General features: G+C 38.1%; 4 protein-coding genes across 4 annotated transcripts; 3 read left to right on the top strand and 1 right to left on the bottom strand.

Annotated features, from left to right (window-relative positions):
- Window positions 1-1746: 1746 nt before the first annotated feature.
- LOC17891853 lies at window positions 1747-2480 on the bottom strand. Its single transcript, XM_006298656.2, has one exon. It carries the CDS (start codon window positions 2408-2410, stop codon window positions 1931-1933), a length of 480 nt encoding a protein of 159 aa, XP_006298718.1. The 5' UTR covers window positions 2411-2480; the 3' UTR covers window positions 1747-1930.
- A 1968-nt stretch (window positions 2481-4448) lies between these two features.
- Window positions 4449-7567, top strand: LOC17891938 (geranylgeranyl pyrophosphate synthase 3, chloroplastic). The gene is made up of 4 exons (XM_006297940.2): window positions 4449-5558; window positions 5648-5728; window positions 6051-6679; window positions 6781-7567. Exons 3-4 carry the CDS (start codon window positions 6191-6193, stop codon window positions 7369-7371), a joined length of 1080 nt encoding a protein of 359 aa, XP_006298002.1. The 5' UTR covers window positions 4449-5558; window positions 5648-5728; window positions 6051-6190; the 3' UTR covers window positions 7372-7567.
- A 261-nt stretch (window positions 7568-7828) lies between these two features.
- On the top strand, window positions 7829-10345 carry LOC17893899 (terpenoid synthase 18). Its single transcript, XM_006299952.2, has 7 exons — window positions 7829-8083; window positions 8165-8435; window positions 8552-8936; window positions 9019-9237; window positions 9342-9480; window positions 9567-9815; window positions 9903-10345. The coding sequence occupies exons 1-7, from the start codon at window positions 7829-7831 to the stop codon at window positions 10200-10202; spliced, it is 1818 nt and encodes a 605-aa protein (XP_006300014.1). The 3' UTR covers window positions 10203-10345.
- Window positions 10346-10805: 460 nt separating this feature from the next.
- Window positions 10806-12138, top strand: LOC17891662 (geranylgeranyl pyrophosphate synthase 3, chloroplastic). Its single transcript, XM_006300116.2, has 2 exons — window positions 10806-11288; window positions 11392-12138. The coding sequence occupies exons 1-2, from the start codon at window positions 10806-10808 to the stop codon at window positions 11980-11982; spliced, it is 1074 nt and encodes a 357-aa protein (XP_006300178.1). The 3' UTR covers window positions 11983-12138.
- The last annotated feature ends 978 nt before the right edge of the window (window positions 12139-13116 follow it).

The raw sequence follows: 13116 nt of genomic DNA, 5'->3' as shown, positions 1-13116 counted from the left end.
TAATTTCATTGGATGGTAAACACTAAACAATAAAAAGAAGTGTTTGTTGCATAGCCTCTGCTTTTAAAAAAGTGGCTTCACAGTAATAGTTTACACCATAATATACCAACGTGCATGGGAATAGAAAAAAAAATCAAGAAAAGAAAAGAAAAGGAAGTTGATTGACTGTAAAGCAGCCAAATCTTATTAAAATGATGAATTGGAATATAAAAGCATATACTTGATGTTCATATCATATGCAATCTATTTCTTAGTCACTAAGAATATACCCAAAAAGACTAGAAAATTAACTTGTTGTCCAAATAGAACCAATGCTTTTTTATAGAACACCAAACTGAACTTTTCGTTTGTCTTGATTTTTCTCTTACGTTGTCTCTACTGCACAAGCTACATTTCCAAACTGTATGTATTGTAAACGATAATTTCACTTAACGAGTGAAGCTAAGTTGATGGTGGTTTTGTGCAAGATTAACTAAATAGTGTACACAGTAAATGATGAATTGATTTCTGCGCCTGATACATGTATAGAAGTGGACTTTTGAGTACTGTATATATCCAGTTATTCATGGATATGTTGATCAATCGCCCATGGCCCATGGGCTTTGTGCTATGTTATGCATTCTGAATTGTAACTCAATATACTAGGCTATAACCTTATTTTAAAGTCTCCAAATCAGTTTCAAAAGTTCTTCGAAAAATTCTCACATCCAACCATCACTTGTTGTTAACTGTTGTTGTCGATGATATGAATCCAAATTCGCGTATCGCATGTTGTTGACACACAAAACAAAAGACTTTCATATTTTTTTGGGTTTAGTTATGTTTTATAGTACTAAAGCCAGGTAACGTGATTTTCACTTTTCAGAAATTTCTGTCATGATTTAACATCCAAACTAGATTCAAAATTTTTTAACCAAATTCTACACCAAGAGTCCAAAACCATTTGCCCTTTGATCACTTATTTTGATATTAGTGTTATACTGTTATCTTTAATCTGATCAAATAACTAATTAGTGTACATAGTAAAATTATGAATTGATGTCTGCGCCTGATACATACTGTATACAGAAGTGGACTATTGAGTACTGTATATATCCAGTTATTCATGGATATGTTGATCAATCGCCCATGGCCCATGGGCTTTGTGCTATGTTATGCATTCTGAATTGTAACTCAATAAACTAGGCTATAACCTTATTTTAAAGTCTCCAAATCAGTTTCAAAAGTTCTTCGAAAAATTCTCACATCCAACCATCACTTGTTGTTAACTGTTGTTGTCGATGATATGAATCCAAATTCGCGTATCGCATGTTGTTGACACACAAAACAAAAGACTTTCATATTTTTTTGGGTTTAGTTATGTTTTATAGTACTAAAGCCAGGTAACGTGATTTTCACTTTTCAGAAATTTCTGTCATGATTTAACATCCAAACTAGATTCAAAATTTTTTAACCAAATTCTACACCAAGAGTCCAAAACCATTTGCCCTTTGATCACTTATTTTGATATTAGTGTTATACTGTTATCTTTAATCTGATAGTGACATATATATGCCATTTTTTTCTCCTTATTAAGTTAATTATACGTAGATGCATCTAGTCTTGACGGCTAAATTATTCTTTTCAAGTGATAATCACGATTCACCATAAAGAGTTTTTAACACATTTTTCTATTAATTTCTTAAAAATCATAACAATTATAAAAGGAAAAAAAAAAAAAGAGAGAGTATGTAACATTTTTATAGGTAAAAGAAAAGAGCATGTAACATTAACATAACGTTTACTAATACATACATGAATTTTAAAGGTTAATTAACTGATTGAAACAGCCTTCTTCTCTTTTGTTAAAGATTTATAAAACAGACTTTGTTTACTTTTTGTTAACGGATTATGACACAGCTTTTGCTATCTTATGACTTCACGAAATCAATCAGTACATAACTACATCAGTATCCTCTTGCCATAGAGAAAGAGTTGGTTCCTCAAATGTAAGTCCATAGTTAATATGAGAGTAATAATCACCACCTTCAATCTCAAGAACACTACTAGTATCTACCATACCATCCATGTAAGAAAGTTCTGTACACCAATTCATCATCTCATCATCATTTTGCGACGAAATCATACCAATATCAAAGTCGTTAAACCATCCGAAATGATCATCTTCAAGACCGCATGTTGTCTGTTGCAGATCCATTTTCCTGGCTTCTATGGTCGTCGGAGAAGTCATGTTGATCTCCACTTCTAGTGATCTAATCACACGATTTAATTTCTCTTCTTCCTCTTTGTTGATGCTACTATGGTTTTCCAATGGTGGTGATTCTTCTTCCAAGAACGACATGATAAGCTCATCGTTGTTAATCTCCATGCCACCTTGATGATGATCAAACGCACATTGCACAGACGCCATTTGTGAGAGGGGATCAAAAGAGTTTTGAAGAGAGAAATATTTATGTACTACTCTAAAAATATATTATAGCTTGAGCCAAAGCTAAGGTCTTATATATAGGGAAAGGGTTAATTAATTAATTAGGCAAATTGGCATATGAGATAAGATGTCCCCCCACACTACACGACCAATCATGTGATCATATATATGTAATGTGATATTGATGATGATAATATATAATAGCTAATACTAAAGAATGAGAATTGAGATAGTATAGCTTTTGGCCTAACTGGTAATGGACCATTGATGAGACATGACTGAATGAAAATTAATTCTAGAGCATAAATATATAATTAAATAAAGTTAGTTGAATGTCAAATTCCAAATGTACCAAGTGGAATATGCGTACAGGCAAGATCTTTCAAGTTTGGTACAATGCACAAACCCACTTTTAGATATGGTTTTAGGACAGGCGAAGAAACAAAGCCAAGACATCTAACTTTTACTCGTGTTTGCAATTAATTTAGGAACAAATCAACGGACGCAGAGAATTATTTTATTTTTGAAAATGGAGAACTTTAAAAAAATGCTCCGGATAATACCACTAACTATGTAGACAAAGAAAAATACCAGTACAATAAAATATCCACAAAGTAAAAATATTTTTATGAAAGATTTTATTCTTGAAGAATTGATTTCTACAGGAAAGAATAATTTGAATGAAATGTCAAAATCTATTTCATATACCAATTATATCATTTCTTAAACAAAAACAAAATAGTTATGATTGGTGGCAACTGGCAACCAAAACATTATGAGAAGTGAAAACAAAATATGTGGAATAGAGAATATATGAAATACCCACAAAAAAAAAACCCACATAATTGATACAATTTGTATTACCTTTTAACAATTGATAAAATTTGTATTACCTTTTAATTAACAATTTGATTAATTGAAACGTTTCGGATCTAAAATCATAATTATTGACTGGCATCGGGGGTGTACGTAAGAAGATGTGTTATAAATACCATAAAATGTCTCAGAATTTGTAAAAGCTTTATATGTATCTACTTTAAATAAAACAAAGTAAATCTAGCTAATAGATAATTTCTTCATAAGTTTTGTAATTTGTACGAATAAAAACGGTTCGAAATATTATTGGTTTGTGTTTGACATAATTATAATGTAGGAATGCAAATGGATGTCACAATCACACAATACACGTACCGACACTAAAATCAGTATTTGAGATATATTTAAAGAAAAAATAGGAAACTTTAATTTGGAGGGGTCGTATACGAACGATATGCTTGATAAGGTACGTGTCACATGTGGGTGTTGGACGTTGGAGAAGAAGTATATGATTTGACCGAATAAATGAGATTCGAAGCATTAGCACGAGTGGTGGTTCTTCTAGTGGACCGACCTACCCCATCTTCGTCGCATCAATTATCGCTCGGTACACATGTCTCCACCTCTCTTTTACTCTTCTTTAATCTTCTCCAAATTATTCTCTAATGTTTTTGTCGGAACATCCCTTTAGTGTAAAATATATGATACAAACCTTTTAATTTTAATCTTATCTTACATAAAGATTGCATTTTAAGAGAAGATAAAATTGTGTCTCATCAAACCAAAAGTAAGGTGGTAAAGTCGTCTTGTAAAACTCTCAAAGCTATGTAGACTAATCAAAGTTTGATGGGGAACTTGTTCCCACTGACACACACTACATAACATGTTTCTCCCGTCCCCTTTTTAGTTTGCTTGTACGAAAGATACGATGTTGAGGGTGGCTCCTCCTCGTAAGCGGCCGTGTTTAAGGTGATAATTTGGGGCGAATACGTACAAGTCCGGTGGCTTTTACACAACAAAATTTTAGAAACAACGTATCAATTATCATGTTGACAACAACAACTAGAGGTTAAAGTCAAAGGATGTTTTGTTCAAAGGATGTTACGATTCAAATTAAAGGAAGCGTATGACGTTGAATAACGAAATTACCCTTTATAATCTTATTACAGTATTATAAATAAATAAAGTGGCTTGCGCTGATAGAGAACCCTTGAGGTTGCTTCCCGCCTCTCCCGTCCCTCTCTCGATTCAACCCATGCCGTCGTCATGCCAGCGATTGCAACCAATGGCTTAATCTACGGTTTCTACTCAGGTGCGCGTTCGGCGTTTCTCCAGTTTATCTAGGCATATACTGTTTCTAAGCTCAAGTGGGGAAACGTACACGCCACGCTATTTTCTGAAATCAAGCAAACCCGTCCGGTCACTGCGATCTTCAGACCAGAGATATCAAATATGGAAGAAAATTTCAGCAGGTGTATATCGTGTTGGATCTTATGACCTCTTATGTGTATAAACGGTATGATGGGTAAAGCAAGGAAGGTGTTCGACGAAATGCCCCAGAGAACTCACAAGGCCACAACTTCTTACAATGTCATGGTTACGCCTTGGATTCTGAACAGAGGTTTTTAAGTGCCACGATTCGTTTGAACTACGGTTGCAAATTGGTTGCATCTTGTTTCTCCCAACGCTCTTATTATCTCGCTATTTGATGGGTATTGCAAAGGGGATGTATATTTGATGCTGCCCTCCGAAAATAATGTGATTTTCTGAACTGCAATGGTTGATGGTTGTTTTAATCATGGGTTTGGTTTGTTTCTGAAAGTGAGACGAGGGGAGATGTCGGTTGTAAGTTATAGTTTCAAGCCTGTGGGAAGATTAATGGGTTAGTTTCATCCATGCCTCCAGAGTGTGAGTATGACGAAATATCTGAAGCTTCTCAACTTTTTCAGAAGAGATGACCAAGAAAGACATGGTTGCCGTGGCAGATATTACCTAGGATTAAAAGCAAAAAAAAAAAGACATATAAATGCGTGAAGTTAGTTGTTCATAGTGCTGCATAAAATGGGTGATACCACCTAAGACTTTTTTAGTACCCGCATGTTGTGAGCAATAGAGAGCATGAGGATGTTTTTGCTGGTTGAATACTAAAATGGATGCTCAAGGAAAAACAAATCATCCGAAGCTCTGTGCTTTCAGTAATGTGTTCCGCATAACATCTGTTTTGACTGCATTGATCTAAAGACTGCAGAATTGCAAAGATGAGCATTGCGTTTGACTTGTTAGTTCAAAACTCACTTGATCCTGATATAAACAGGTGACCCATTCATACACCAGCTAAGTTATCTGCCTTTTATGTATCAGACTTTTGCATGCTATCTGAGAGTATATGGTTTTCTCTCGCAGATCAAGAGATTTGCTTTGCTCTCGTCACTCGTGGATTCAATGCCCCAAACGTGTTCTCCTACAGCAGATCAAACATGAACTGTAAGTACCTGATTCTCTATATTTTACTTAACCTGATCAAGTGTCCCAGAAGTGAAGACAGTCATTATGTTCTAGGTTCAGACTTTACAGAAAAATTATTATAGTTCACAATGTCTTGACTAAAGATTGGGCAAAAGGCTCATAATTCTCTAGGATTCTGAAGTCAAACTTTTTATTAGTATTTTCTCCAATCACTAACGGCATCTGAACTGCAGTCAATTATTCTAATGATTATTTTGAACTTCTTACTTTGTTAACATATGTACATAGAACGTGGACATATGCAACCCATAATTGAAAATTTATATTACTTTGTTCGCAGATTACAATTTCAAATAACAAAGTATATACGTTGACCTTCATTGCTTCCAAGCATTGATAGGAACCTATTAAGAGCTCCACATAACTCTTTTAACTGGGCATACCCAATTATAAAATTATATCGGAGAAGGTGGATCGGCCATGGCTACTACTGTTCATCTCAGCTCATCCTCTCTCTTCATCCAATCCAGAGGACGAAGAAACAACTCCATATCTTCATTCAATAATCTCCAGAAACACACCGTTTTATCTCTCTCTTGTGCAGTCACCTCACAAGGCGGAGACATGATTCCAGCAGAGGGAAAAAGAAATGATTGCAACTCGGTCTTTGACTTCAATTCGTATATGATACGTAAAGCCGAATCTGTAAGTGCGGCTCTCGAAATTGCAGTACCGCTCCAAGAACCCTTCACGATCCAGGAAGCAGTGCGGTACTCATTGCTAGCTGGCGGAAAACGTGTGAGGCCTCTGCTCTGCATTGCCGCCTGTGAGCTTGTGGGAGGCGACGAGGCTACTGCCATGCCAGCTGCATGCGCGGTCGAGATGATCCACACCAGCTCTCTTATTCATGACGATCTCCCGTGCATGGACAATGCCGACCTCCGTAGAGGCAAGCCCACCAGCCACAAGGTATGTCGTTAAAAATCATATGAAGTTTCAAAGAATTGGTCACTAGATTTAATCATTCAGTAACTATTCATTAGTGTTAAACACTTTTTTGCCTAAACAAGGTATTTGGAGAAAACATGGCGGTTTTGGCAGGTGATGCACTCCTTGCTATGGCGTTTGAACACATGACGGTTAGGTCGAGTGGGTTGGTCGTTCCTGAGAGGATGATCCATGCGGTAATTGAGCTGGCAAAGGCCATAGGGACAACAGGTCTAGTTGCTGGACAAATGATAGATCTAACCAGCGAAAGAATTGATCCAGACAGCGTCGGATTGGAGCATCTAGAATTCATCCATCTCCACAAAACGGCGGCATTATTGGAGGCAGCGGCGGTTTTAGGGGTTATAATGGGAGGTGGAACGAAGGAAGAAATCGAGAAGCTTAGAAAGTATGCGAGGTGTATTGGGCTACTGTTTCAGGTGGTCGATGATATTCTTGACGTAACGAAATCAACTGAGGAATTGGGTAAGACTGCCGGAAAAGATGTAATGGCCGGAAAGCTGACGTATCCAAGGCTGATAGGTCTGGAGAGATCAAGGGAATTTGCAGAGAAACTTAGCATGGAAGCGGAGGAACAGCTTTTAGGGTTTGATCGGGAAAAGGCGGCGCCTCTGGTGGCTCTTGCTAGCTACATTGCATGCAGACACAACTGAATTTTTCATGGACTGATCATATCCTCAATGCACCTAATCTCATAACAAGTCATTTTAGTTCGATCTATGGCCTTGTTTTTTCTTTGGTGGCATTATCGATGATCTTGTTCCTTGTGAATCATTTATGGTCTTGTTCTCAGTGTTTTTAGTTGAACTGTGTTTTTCAACGTTAATGTCATGTTTCAGCAAATATCAATTGTGTGTGCCTCTCCATATTAAGACCAGCCTTTGATTGACATTTGGATGGACTGAATAACATCATACTTAATTTGAATTTCCCACTGAATCGAATTAAATTATCATCTGACATTTGCCGCCCAACCATATCCAACCATATCAAAAGACAGCGTCCAGGGTTTACTTACATAAAACAGAGTAATATGAAATAGAAATCAAATCCTTTAAAAACAGGGTTCCTCTAAATACTATTCCGTCTTTCTCTTGTTACAGCAACAACATGGAAGCAACAATAATGAGTTTTGGTCTTGCTAACGTTCACAGCGTCCCTCTCTGTCTCACGACCAACCTCTCTCTCTTTCCTCAGCGTTGGCTTCACGAGCCCACTCTTTCCCTGAAACCGGCAAAAAAAAACCACTTGGTCTGTGTAAGATCTACTAAGACTAGTGATGATCTCGAGTGTAGTCGTCCTTCCACGCATTTTTCTCCCTCTTTTTGGGGAGATCACTTTCTCTCTGTTTCCCACGACCGCACTGTAAGTGAATATGAACCTTTTTCACATATCTTGTTGTAGAAAACATGGTTCTTGACCAGCCAATCGTATACATTTTCTTAGGAATTTGATGAACTAGAAAGAGAGATTGAAACTATGAAGCCGCTGGTGAGGGACATGCTCGTGTCTTCTCAAAGCAGCGACAAGGAGAAGATTCGTCTCATCCATTTGCTCGTCAGCCTCGGGATCTCTTATCATTTTGATATGGATATTCAAGAGATCCTTAAACAGAGTTTCAAAAAGTTGGATGACATAATGGTTGGGGAAGATGATTTGGAAACAATCTCCATTATGTTTGAGGTCTTTAGACTGTACGGTCACAAGATGTCTTGCGGTAAGATAATGTCAGTTTCTTTGATTCGCATACATGCATGCAACATATTCATAGCAGAACACATATATGTACTTACTTAATTACAAATCTACTTTGATTACGTGGTTTCATTGTAGATGCCTTTGATAAATTCAGAGGTGAAGATGGGAAGTTCAAGGAGAGTCTAGCCAGAGATGTTAGAGGACTGCTACAGTTTTTCGAAGTAGCGCATCTGGGAACACCCACTGAAGATATAATGGATGAAGCATTAAGTTTTACGAGGAATCACTTGGAGTCATGGGCAGGTGGTAACGTATCCGGTGCAACTCCCCACCTCTTCAAGCATATAAAAAACTCACTAAACATATCTCGATACTGTAACATAGAAGTACTAGTGGCAAGAGAATATATATCTTACTACGAACAAGAAGAAGGTCACGACGAGATCCTGCTCAAGTTTGCAAAGCTTAGCTTCAACTTTTGCCAGTTTCATTACATCCAAGAGCTCAAAACTCTCACCAAGTGACATACTCATCTCTAACCTTGACTGATAACATTGGTCTCGATTTCAGTTTTCCCTATTCATTAACTTTTTTGGTTGCAGATGGTGGAAGGACTTAGATCTTGTATCTAAGCTACCTTACATCAGGGATAGACTTGTAGAGTGCCATCTCGGGTGTCTGGGACCGTACTTCGAGCCACAATATTCTCTTGGGAGGATCATAGTGGCTAAAACCATCATGATCTTGAATGTTGTGGATGATACATATGATGCATATGCAACTTTTGCAGAAGTTAGGGTTCTTAATGAATATATGCAGAGGTGCAGCTGTATATGTATACATATGTGTGTTTATTCATATATATATGCCGCATTCTTTTTCTTTTAAATTTATTTAAGCGTGTGAAAGTTCTTGGCCCGGCCAGGTTGAATATTGGTGCCGATGATAAACTACCGGACTATTTGCGGATCGTCCTCGAAAATTTGTTTGAAGTTATGAAAGAGATTGAACAAGAAATGAGACCGAAAGGACGATCATACGGCGTGAAACAAGTGTTGGAAAAGGTAATACAGCCACACAAGCGGAATTTAAAACCAATGTAGATGTATAGTTTGTGGACTCTAATTAGTTCTTTGGATCTCAAACACAGTACAAGATTGTTGCGAACGCCAATAAACAGATATCAAAGTGGGCACGAACAGGCCATGTACCAACCTTTGATGAGTACATGAAGGTTGGGTTGTTGACAGCTGGGATGAGTGATTATGCAGCGTATTGCTTTATAGGAATGGAAGATATCAATGAGAAGGAAGCTTTTGAGTGGCTCGATTCCAGACCCCTAATCATCGAAGCTCTGAATGTAATGTTCCGTATAGCAAATGACATAGGAAGCTACGAGGTACACAACAAACTAAAGGGATCTTTTTGGTGCTTGTGATTTTTGTTTTCCTCTTCTCTAGTCCTCGTGAATAAATGATATTTGCAGACCGAGATGAACAGAGGAGAGGTGGCTAATGGGCTCAACTGTTACATGAAACAATATGGAGTCACCAAGGACGAAGCATCCCAGGAGTTGCGTAAAATGTACATCGACCACAGAAAAGTGGTTATGGAGGAGTTCATGAACACACATGACCATGTGCCGCGCCAGGTTCTACTGCGATGCCTCAACTTTGCACGCCTCTTCGATGTTTTCTACAAAGAGGGTGATGGATACAGTGAACCCAAAGGCAAAATCGAACACTTTTTGACCTCTTTGTACGTCCACCCAATACCCCTTTCATAATGACTCCAAAACTCACATTGCTCTAACTACAAATCATGAAGTAATAAAAGAGATTGTACCTTGAGTTTCTCTATCTGTAATTTCAAGGCACCTCCAAAACACTCTTGCTATATAGAGAAAGGAAAGAGATCTCTTTAGATTCACATATTCCAGTAAAAAATTAAAGGAATGAACAACAGTTCATATTGCAGATTCGAGACTCAGCATCCACTTTAACCCAAAGCCCGAATTATCACTTTGTCTGATGAGGTTTAACGCTTTGATAATGAAAGAATCATAATTATAGGATCAGAGCTCACAAAGTGGATTCTCAATTAATTCACATACTGTATCTATCATGTTTTACATTGATATTTGTTTATTTTCCTAATTATTTAATGTATCCAAGTTAAAAATTATATTGATATATGTACGTGGTAAGTAAATAAGTAACTGCATGTTTATTTATGTAATTTAATGATTAAAAACCATACTATCTTGTTAGCCGATAATACAAGTTAAAATTGACCTTCATTGCTTCCGACTAGAAGAAACTTATTAAGAGCTCCACAGACTCTTAATGGGCACCAATCATAAAGTTCTTCTAGAGAAGGTGGACCGACCATGGCTACTACTGTTCTTCTCAGCTCATTCCCCCTCTTCCTTCAATCCAAAGAAAGAAGAGACAACTCCATATCATCCGTCAAGACTCTTAAAAAACGCACTATCTCTTCTGCACTCACCTCATTACCAGGCCGAGACGTGATTCCAACAGAGGGAAATAGCAATGATCGCCACTCTCCCTTTGACTTCAAGTCCTATATGAACCGTAAAGCTGAATCTGTAAGTGCGGCTCTCAACGTTTCAGTACCGCTCCAAGAACCCCTCACGGTCCAGGAGGCCCTGCGGTACTCATTGCTAGCTGGCGGGAAACGTGTGAGGCCTCTGCTCTGCATTGCCGCCTGCGAGCTTGTGGGAGGCGACGAGGCTACTGCCATGCCAGCTGCTTGCGCGGTAGAGATGATCCACACAAGCTCTCTTATTCATGACGATCTCCCGTGCATGGACAATGCCGACCTCCGTAGAGGCAAGCCCACCAGCCACAAGGTATGTCGTTAAAAATCATATGAAGTCTCAAAGAATTGGTCACTAGATTTCATCATTCAGTAACTATTCATTAGTGTTAAACACTTTTTTTTGCCTAAACAAGGTATTTGGAGAAAACATGGCGGTTTTGGCAGGTGATGCACTCCTTGCTTTGGCGTTTGAACACATGACTGTTAGGTCTAGTGGGTTGGTCGTTCCTGAGAGGATGATCCATGCGGTAATTGAGCTGGCAAAGGCCATAGGGACAACAGGGCTGGTTGCTGGACAAATGATAGATCTAACCAGCGAAAGAATGGATCCAGACAGCGTCGGATTGGAGCATCTAGAGTTCATCCATCTCCACAAAACGGCGGCATTATTGGAGGCAGCGGCGGTGTTAGGGGTTATAATGGGAGGTGGAACGGAGGAAGAAATCGAGAAGCTTAGAAAGTATGCGAGGTGTATTGGGCTACTGTTTCAGGTGGTCGATGATATTCTTGACGTAACGAAATCCACTGAGGAATTGGGTAAGACCGCTGGAAAAGATGTAATGGCCGGAAAGGTGACGTATCCAAGGCTGATAGGTCTGGAGAGATCAAGGGAATTTGCAGAGAAACTGAGCATGGAAGCGGAGGAACAGCTTTTAGGGTTTGATCGGGAAAAGGCGGCGCCTCTGGTGGCTCTTGCTAGCTACATTGCATGCAGACACAACTGAATTTTTCATGGACTAATCATATCCTCAATGCACCTAATCTCATAACAAGTCATTTTAGTTCGATCTATGGTCTTGTTCCTTGTGAATCATTTATGGTCTTGTTCTATGTGTTTTCAAGTTAGTGTGTTTTTGAATAATGTCATGTTTCAGCAAATATCAATTGTGTGTGCCTTTCCATATTAAGACCTGCCTGGTAACCAACCGATGTGAGTAGTGATACTCACAATTCACAAACACTATTAGACCATCCTTATTAGGGTATCTTACATCAATGTTTTCCTTAAAATTGACTTTTTTAAGGAAAACATTGATGTAAGATACCCTAATAAGGATGCCCTAATTAGGTCGTAAATTGGAAGGAAATTAATGCCATTGAAAAGGATTGAACATCATTGCTTGGATTCTCAATAAATTCACGGAAAATTGAATGACTGTCGATCGTAACATTCTTCACGTGACTATATTTTTTTCGGTTCACATATGTGTCCAAGCCCAAACATAACCGAAGATACGTTTCGTATACTGTTAGGTCGTTTTAGTTATTATTCAAATCATCCATATAAATGTCAGCGCAAGGCAGCTTCTAGGGTTTACTTAATGAAACAGAGAGTATCTTATATCATCATGTATGTATTCTTTTTTTTTGGAAATAGCAATATGAAAGTAGAAATAAGATTGGGTTTTGTAACATGGGAAACAAATCGTGGCGTAAGGATTCGGATTATCGGATCTAAACCGTGAGAGCGCAGGTTAGGTTAGGTTAGGTTAGGTTAGAGTGAAAAAGATTAGAAAAAAAAAAAACAGAGTAGTTCAAACCAAAACAGAGTTAGTTGGATCTTCTGTAATGTTATTAAAAGTATTGGACCCAAAAAATATTAACTCACGTTCAGAATAGTAGCAGAACATGATTCAATTCATAAACCAAAACAGTCGACCCGACCCGATGTGTAGCAGCAGAACATGATTCAATTCATAAAAACTGGTTCTTAAAGAAATTTAATGCACTAGAGAGAGAGAGAGAGAGAGAGAGAGAGAGAGAGAGAGAGAGAGAGAGAGAGAGAGAGAGAGAGAGAGAGAGAGAGAGAGAGAGAGAGAGAGAGAGAGAGAGAGAGAGAGAGAGAGAGAGAGAGAGAG

This window comes from Capsella rubella, unplaced genomic scaffold (genome assembly GCF_000375325.1).
Source record: "Capsella rubella cultivar Monte Gargano unplaced genomic scaffold, Caprub1_0 scaffold_3, whole genome shotgun sequence".
In the NCBI taxonomy this organism is placed as follows: domain Eukaryota; kingdom Viridiplantae; phylum Streptophyta; class Magnoliopsida; order Brassicales; family Brassicaceae; genus Capsella; species Capsella rubella.
The sequence above is the reverse complement of the archived record's forward strand: the minus strand, read 5'-3'. Positions and strand labels throughout refer to the sequence as shown.

Excerpts from the sequence above, each read along its gene's own strand:
- LOC17891853 (XM_006298656.2), bottom strand. The coding sequence starts at position 2,410 with ATGGCGTCTGTGCAATGTGCGTTTGATCATCATCAAGGTGGCATGGAG.
- LOC17891938 (XM_006297940.2), top strand. The coding sequence starts at position 6,191 with ATGGCTACTACTGTTCATCTCAGCTCATCCTCTCTCTTCATCCAATCC. Across the intron at positions 6,680-6,780 it reads GCAAGCCCACCAGCCACAAG|GTATTTGGAGAAAACATGGC; the intron begins GTATGTCGTTAA and ends TGCCTAAACAAG.
- LOC17893899 (XM_006299952.2), top strand. The coding sequence starts at position 7,829 with ATGGAAGCAACAATAATGAGTTTTGGTCTTGCTAACGTTCACAGCGTC. Across the intron at positions 8,436-8,551 it reads CGGTCACAAGATGTCTTGCG|ATGCCTTTGATAAATTCAGA; the intron begins GTAAGATAATGT and ends GTTTCATTGTAG. Across the intron at positions 8,937-9,018 it reads GAGCTCAAAACTCTCACCAA|ATGGTGGAAGGACTTAGATC; the intron begins GTGACATACTCA and ends TTTTGGTTGCAG.
- LOC17891662 (XM_006300116.2), top strand. The coding sequence starts at position 10,806 with ATGGCTACTACTGTTCTTCTCAGCTCATTCCCCCTCTTCCTTCAATCC. Across the intron at positions 11,289-11,391 it reads GCAAGCCCACCAGCCACAAG|GTATTTGGAGAAAACATGGC; the intron begins GTATGTCGTTAA and ends TGCCTAAACAAG.